Here is an 8629-nt window from a genome sequence, read left to right as displayed (position 1 = left end):
AACATAAAATAGAAAACTAACAACTAAATTTCCAAATCACCTAGATAACAAAAGCAAGCACTAGGCACCCGAGGAGAAGTTATTTTAGGGTCACAAAGATCACACGATCTCGACCAATCTCCACTGACTCGTTATTAATTCTTTTAATTTCCTACTCGTGAGTTAGAAACCAAACATGTCCTAGAACATAGAATAATTTCTTGTACCCCAACTATGAGCAAGAACCAAACAATTCAGGAAGAAGCTGTTTGCAGAGGCCCATATATGTGGAATAAACAAGGCGATCTTTGGCACCTGTTCGATGGCTATTGGTGTGCTTGCAGAAATATTTGAGCTGTTTGATGGTGCAGCAACCCAGCATTTGAGCCAGCAACAAGAATAACCAATTAATGTCCTTTCTCTTGGTGTCCGCAATGAGTGGCTCCACACTATTTTCTCGTCCACAATGCTGACATCTTGGCAACACTGGCTCCACCCAAACCTTGGGTGCCCTATCATGCATCCTACCCTTCTTCTTCTGAATGAATTTCAGCAATTCACCCAATTTGCTCTCCACATCAATCTCCATCTCGAACCTTTCATTGCACCTGTTGCACTGAACCCTCCCCTTGATCGTAACAATCTTGCTTTGCTAGAGGTATTTGTGGCTGTGCACTGTGGCTCTCCGATTCGTGGCCCATGGAAAAGGTGGAGTGATGGTTTTACTCTTTCTCCGAGGAGAACGTGCAGGAAGAGAGCTTGAGATAGCACATACAGGAACATTTGGATGCACATTATCTATGTTGGAGTTGGAAGCTGGATATGGTGACAACATGGGAGTAGTACTGAGTGATAAAGTGGTTAAAGGAGCATTTAGATGCATGTCACCAACAACATTATTTGAGTTGTGGTACAACGGTATAAATGGTTCCAACAATGGACTAATGAGTGAAACTTGCGTTTGCATTATTACCTGGGGTAGAGAGACTAGAAAATCTTCTCTGAGTTCTCCATTTCCTTCCTAAGGCTCACGAAGAATGAGGACATGGTAAAGGAAAATAGGCTTCTTGGTATTTGATTTGTGAGTTAGAGAATATATAGAGAGAGAGAGAGAAATGTGTAAAAAAAAAAAATATATTTGCAACTTGTAAATGGAACTAAACCAATTGAATATTCCTTAACCCATATAACTGTGATGTGTCAAATTTTTTTTTAAAATCACTAACTCAACAAGTAATAAAGTTTTTCCGCGGTATTCCAACAGCAACATATTCTCAAATCTTAATGAACGAAAAATTAGTTGAATAAAATGAACGAAAAATTAGTTGAATAAAAGTCATTTCCCTTCTAATTAGGTTGTTATCTCGGCGTATGACTTTAAAAGTCATTCCCTTAAAAGTCGCATAGGTATGATATATTATGTATAGTTTAATAATAAATTATCATATAGTTATCTAAACCAATTAAAGTTGAATCCTTTATTTTTTTGCAATTCGTATAGTAATTTTTTTATTTTGATTTTTAATTTAACATTTTATTAAAATATCACTTGATTCATAATCTTCCTAATTTTCTAAAACATTAAATTAGAAATCAAAATAAAAATATAAAAATTACTTATAAGTTCTTCAGGTTTGAATTGTAAGAAATAAAATATTCAAATTTAAGAGGTTGATATAACTATGTAATTCACAAGATAATTTATCGAACTATACCTAATATACACCCCGGTAGGACTTTTAAAAGTCATACACGGAGATAACAACCTAATTAGAAACAAAATGAGGTATTTATTTGATTTTGGACACATCACAATTAAAGGGTCATTATGGTATTTTTGTGAGAAAGAATGGTTGATGAAGAAGGAGAAGAATAACAATCGTAACAACAACGAGATTTAAGGGATTTTTTTTTCAAAATTTTAAATTAAGTTTAATTACATCCCTTGAATATAATACTTAATCGATAGAGGTAAACTCACTTTAGAATATCCTAAATCCTCTAGAAGAGTTCCACATTTTAATTGGAGCGGTATCATATATCAGTTCCCTACATCTACAGTTTACGAAAGTGAAAGGCTTGCTAAACCATTAATCTTTAACGCTGTTACCTTTCATCATATGGACGTAACGCGCGAACATTCCCATCCCTTTGCCTCAAGTTGGGGATGAAAATTGCAAATGGACTTAATTTCCCTAACCATATTGTAGCAAACATGAGCAAAATTGCAGCCATGATTGATAATATTAATAGTTTCCCTGGTATAACTTTAAAGCACAGACATTTCTCTTGTTCAAAGTGACATTATGTCAGACATGTTTCTAACATCAAAACTACTGAATACTTATTCAATACCTATCTTAGGTATTCAAATATTCTTTATACAACTCAAATACTTGATGTTGAAAGTGACATTATATCAGACATGTTTCTAACATCAAAACTACTGAATACTTATTCAATACCTATCTTAGGTATTCAAATATTCTTTATACAACTCAAATACTTGAAAGGGGAACACATTAATATTTTTAAAAGATTATTCAATTTTTAACTTTTAGAAAAGTCTAACTTTTAATATAATATACATTATTAATAAAAATGGCGCCTCTCACTTGATTTTGAGGCTTGTTATCATAAAAAACATACAAGATTGGTTTAAAGGAATAAATATACAATGAATTTAGATATTTTGTTACCCGATACTCATATTTTATTTTCGTTAGAGTTTATGTCTTTGTGTGTATATAATTATATAACATCTCTTATCTTATGTTTTAGACTAAATCTTATGTTTTAGATATTAGTCGTATCAAAATATTGGCATGTCCGTGTCATGTCGGATGTTTATTGCAGAACATTAATTATTTCTACCTTTATTATTAAATTTGATTAAAAATATATAAATTTGAAATGGTTGATATTTTAAAATAAATATCGAAAAGGTTTAATTTTAATAGTGTTTCTATTAAATTCCTAATTTAAAAGCAAATTTTTATTAAAACATGATATAAATTTTCAATCTATATGGTACAAAAAGAGATTAATAAATATACACTAATAATGTAAGCAATTTTATAATATTAACCAAAAAAAAAACTGAAACGGGCCGGGTGGGTAAGGCATCAAACTTGGATCAAGCATCCCAACTAGGTTGGCACTTGGCACCTTTTTATCAACTAATTAAAAAAATTATTTGACTTTAAAATAATTATTAGAAAAGTCAAAAAACTTACCCTATGTGTCATATTGTGATGGAATGAAAACTAGGCGCATAGTTTGTTCATAGCATGTTTAAATAGTTACCATAATTAATTTTGGGATCCAAAATTATGATTAAAAAATTATAAAAAGACAATGATTTGTTGTTTTGCCTTCAACATAATTTTCAAATTTTGGAATTAATTCTAGAAAGCATGCTATTACTCATAATGGATACAATACTCAATTGAAATTTCAGCTCTCTCTTCGGGTCACCTTCGATTTTACATACCACCCTCCCAACGTCTGAGAGCATGTTTGGTTTCAAATTCATTCAATCCTTCAATAACACAAGCTATTACTCTCTTTGGCTTCTCCTTTGACGTGAATTCTTGCTTGTTGGTCGTGCAACCAAACAAGCTAGTAATCACTTTTGGCAGTAATAACTAAGAAGAGTTGCGGGTTTTTTGTTAATCCACGGTTCAAATGACAATTCAGGCCTTATACTTATGTATTGTTTGAGAACTGAGTCGCACCACTCGCACAATTTGAATCACCAATTGTATGATGGCGGTGGTAGGTGGTTTGAACAATAAGTCCTGATATTTTGACATTCATAAATTTTAAACACTTACTTGATATTCTTATTTTTTATTAAATCATATCACCTACTATACTTACACTTTTATCTCCTCTCTCTCTCAATATACTATTAAATCTTTTTTCTTGAACAATATACTCTTTGAAACACTTCTGGCAATATTTGATTTTTTTTTCTCATGATGGTACGCCTTGTAGATTAGAATAATGATACTTGAATACTCTAATATTTTAGGCATTTCATTGAAATCCTTTATTTGTCTCTATGTCTCTTTTTTGTCACATCAAATTCATGGTACATCTATAATTTTTTCTTTCTCTCTAATTGTATATTAGTATATGGTTAAGCACAACTAAAAAAAATACTTTTAACAACGATGATTTAAGATATTTAACATTAATTTTGAACCCATGTTAAAATTATCAATATTAAAAGAGTTAATTTTAATATCGGTTATGAAAACCAATGTTAAAACACACTACACAACATTGGTTTTTGATATAGTAAGAAATATAAAAAAACAATATTAGTTTTGATAAAAATCAATGTTGTAATGCAGCTTACAACATCAATTCAAAATAATTTTTTAACATGTGAGTTTTAACATATGATTATTTTGAAAGATAATTTTTTAACCAATAAGTATACTTTGTTTTGTTGATAATTCAATCAATGCAATCAATTTCATGTAGAAATGAGTGCATATCATTAATAAACCTCATAATTAAGTAGGGATAAAAAGGAAATTTGACAATTAAATAGTCTTATATTTCTTATAATTAGAACCAATAAAATGTTATCTCTTATTTCTTATATATAGAATCGGAGGTAGTATTAAAAAAAAGCAAACATAATATTGATTCGTCCAAACTTAAGTCATAAATAAGCAATATTGCAAATATAATCATCTTACATGACAAAAATACGTCATTAAATAGTTACAAATCTACATAATTAATTTGAAACACTAAATAATACAAAATATCGGTTCACAATGAAGTTATTAAAAGAGTATAATTATTTATTTTATAGAAAAGAATATGAATAATATAAAATATTTACTTAAGTAACATATTTTAATTAATTCACACACACGCGCGCGTGTGTGTGCAGGGTGAAGTGGGTACTATAGTACTTATATCCACCATCATCCCCATAGAAAAATGTGGGTAAATATCTATCTTCATCCTCTATCCCAATAAACAAGTAATTACCCTCCGCCTTTGTGGATATCCGCAAGGTCTAAGTCTATTTTGTCATCCCTAACTATAAAGGTTTTCACATGTTGGATTGGATTGGGTTTCATTAAGTCCATCCCCCTAACCCAATCAAAATTATACGTGTTGAGTTGAGTTAGGTTGATTCATTTTTTTTCCAGGTCCAATCGAATATGATCATATACAGGTTAAGTCAGGTTAGGTTAGTCGAGTCTAAATATTAAAACAAAAATTAAAAAATAAAAATTTTAAGAACAATAATTTGTTTTTACTTAAAGCTTTGTAAGTATATAATGAGTAAATGCATTAAAAAAATCAAATTGTGACAATATTTGACTAATAAAATTAATAATTTCAATGTTAACACAATATTTTTATTTTAGATAGAAATAAAGTACACATAAGTGTGGAGGATGACGTGGGTACTGTAATACTTATTTTGACATCCCTAACTATTAAGGTCTCCATGGGTCGGGTTTGACTAAGTCCATCACCCCAACCCAATCAAAATTATACATGTTGAGTCAAGTTAGGTGGATTCATTTTTTTTCCCGGTCCAACCGAATCTGATCATAAATAGGTTGAGTCAGGTTAGGTTAGTTAAGTTTAAATATTTATTAAAAAAATTTAAAAACTTTTAAGAATAATAATTTGTTTTTTACTTAAATTTTTATAAATATATAATGACTAAATACACTAAAAAATCAAATTGTGATAATATTTGACTAATAGAATTAATAATTTTAATATTAACACGATATTTTTATTTTAGATAAAAATAAAGTATTATCTTAACATAAGAAAATATAAACAAAGATAAAAATAATAACGTAAAAAAATATGGGTTGTTTAATTTAATAATTTAATAAATCATATGATAGAAAAATTAATGTGTTTTATATTTAATAATAAATTTATATATAATAATAAATTTAATTATATAACATGTGATGTGTTGTATCGGATAAAAAAAATGAAACTCATTATTTAATTCGTTTATCATTTAATCTTAATTGTATTGAGGTAGATTGGATCACCCGTAGACCCAAATCCATTAACAGCCCCTATATAACTATTTGCAACACTTCACTTTAGTCTTTGCCCATATGAGGTTTCTAATTTCTATTGGATAACTTGTATAAATGTTTTTTTATTCAGTAATGTATAGGTGTCTAACGACAAAATATAAATAAATTGTATCATATAATATAAATCAAACTAAATTTATTTATTCTTCATTGAGATTAATATTTAAATAATACAACTAAAAAAATATTTATTCCTTTTACTTTCTCTTCCAGTCATCTAAATAAGTGGAGAGAACTTTTTTGATTTTTGAATTATATATATTCAAGTAAAATATTTTTTATATTCTATACTTTTGTATCATTTTTCCTTTTATAATTATTTATTTTCATTTCATTTTTCTCTTTATTTTTCTTTTAATCTAAACAAAGCATTTAAAAATTAGAAATGTTGTGTAGAAAAGATAGAGATTCAATTCTAGTATAAACCTACTGAATAAAATAAATCACATATCAGGAAGATAATGATTATAGTTTTCAAACCATAATGTGCATAGCAAAGTTAGAGTTGGCTTATCGGTTGTGAGGTGAATCTAACATGGAGTATACCACTCACGAAAACCAAAATCAATCTCTCATCAATACGAGTAAACCGGTGAAATTCAAGAGTAGGCACAATTAACCCCAGTACACCACTAACTATAAAATTCATCATGAACAAGGAAATAAAGCTTCTACACAATTAAGCATTTTCGCATGAAAAGAGTGAATTACCTGTTCGTTCCCAAGCCCTGCTTTTCCTACCGATGAGGAACGCGCAGCGAGCATCAATCGTCGCATAAGCAATTTGATCGTCGCTGAGATATTCATCGTTCCAATCGCTCATGCTGATCTCGCTCCTCTGCTCAACGTCGAAACCAAGACATTGCTCTACGATTTCCTCCACCGATGCTTGAGTTAGGTCATCGCCGTCCTCGGTTTTCGCGTACCGCCTCAGATCCAGAGGATCCCTCACCATCTCCAAACCGTGCTCCGAACTCTCCAGCTTCCGCCGATCCAAGTGGTTCCAGAATCCGACGAAGGTGTGCGAAGCGTCGAGGAGGAACGTGCGGAGTTTCTTCGGCACGCTTTTGGCGTGCGCAAGTTGGAAGATGAGGCAACGGCGGCCAACGCAAAGCTGCAACGTGTCCGCCGGAGAATCGGAGCCGCCGGTCCACTGGACGCCGAGGCCGACGACGAGGCGTTTCCGGCGGACGTATTGCTGGCGGAAGTAGAGCCTTGAGGAGAGCCACTCTCGGACGACGGAGGCCTTGGCCGTGACGGTGACGGAGAGTTCAGTTCCGACAGTGTGGATTTCGTGCAGCTCGTGCTGGAAACTTATTTTGTGAGTGGTGACTGTGTCCATGCTTGGAAAGCGTGTGAGGGAAGAAACAAAGTGGGGAAGAGAAAATTCTCTCCGCTTGGAAGATTTTGCAGCGAGTTTTTGGTGTGTGGAGTGCGCTTAGTAGTTTATGAGTGGAATTGTTCCCGCTACGGGGATTTGTGCGGGAAGAAAACGAGAAAAAGTGCTAATGACATGGAAATTGAAGAAAGGCATAAAAGAATGTATATGCAAAATAAATATATACTGTATATTTTTAGTAACTCATTTATTAATTTTATTTTATTGATATAAGATTTTTACTTATTTTAAAATTTTACATTATAATATAAAATCAATAAATACAAACAATAAAAATGTAACTTTTTAATAAAAATATTACTAGTACAATACTTTTATATTAGCTTTTCATCTGATTATATTGTAGTTTTTATTTATAAATTCAATATTTAATGTCTTCAAATATTTGTTGGTTAGATTTTTTGGTAAATTCTTTATTTGTAAGGATCTTTTTAAAAGATTATTAATTTATAAGGATATATGAAAAAAAATATGTAGAACCAGGGATATTAATTAAAGTATTAATTTGAAGTGATGTTCAAGTTGTCATACATGCTTGAGGTTATAGTAGAGCTGATGTTGAGAAGTTCCAATGGGAATATTCTAAGATAATTGTCTTTTAACGGTTCCTACTTAGCCACTAAAGAGAGAAAATGAACAGTTTTATTAGTCTAAAAAATCAAATGATCAAAGCATAGCTTCTGCGTTCCTCTTTGCCTAGTATCTACACTTTTAATCATGTAATCCGGGATCCCTTGTATTCATTTTTTTTTGTTAGCATGTAATCCCTTGTATTCAACACGTGATTAATAATGAAATGATATGAGATTATTCTCGTAAAAAAAAAACTTATTAGTTCAATGACCAATGTTCCTTGAAAATTAGCTTTGTGTAACATTGATTTACACGTCTCAAATCTAAAGTAGCTTTTACTTCTTTCTATGATTTAACGTGAAAATTATCGTATAGGCGTGTTAAAAACGCTTCAAATACTCTGGGCTAATTTGTTTGTATGTATGGGGGAAAGTAATAAAGAATTATAATAATAAGTTTGTTTAAATTCAAAGTAAGTTTTGTTACCCAAAGCCTTGATTGGTCAAGGCCAAGATGTTACCCAAAGCTGTGGTGACGGCCAGTTGAAACTCAAGCACCGCCTACCAAAATG

The 8629-nt window shown here is 31.1% G+C and overlaps 1 protein-coding gene across 1 annotated transcript; it reads right to left on the bottom strand.

The window, feature by feature from the left end:
* Positions 1-6659: 6659 nt before the first annotated feature.
* Positions 6660-7558, bottom strand: LOC100811716 (exonuclease 3'-5' domain-containing protein 2). The gene has a single exon (XM_014767848.3). The coding sequence runs from the start codon at positions 7426-7428 to the stop codon at positions 6766-6768; it is 663 nt and encodes a 220-aa protein (XP_014623334.1). The 5' UTR covers positions 7429-7558; the 3' UTR covers positions 6660-6765.
* Positions 7559-8629: the final 1071 nt, after the last annotated feature.

The sequence above is a fragment of the Glycine max genome, chromosome 15 (assembly GCF_000004515.6).
Source record: "Glycine max cultivar Williams 82 chromosome 15, Glycine_max_v4.0, whole genome shotgun sequence".
Classification (NCBI taxonomy): domain Eukaryota; kingdom Viridiplantae; phylum Streptophyta; class Magnoliopsida; order Fabales; family Fabaceae; genus Glycine; species Glycine max.
The sequence above is the reverse complement of the archived record's forward strand: the minus strand, read 5'-3'. Positions and strand labels throughout refer to the sequence as shown.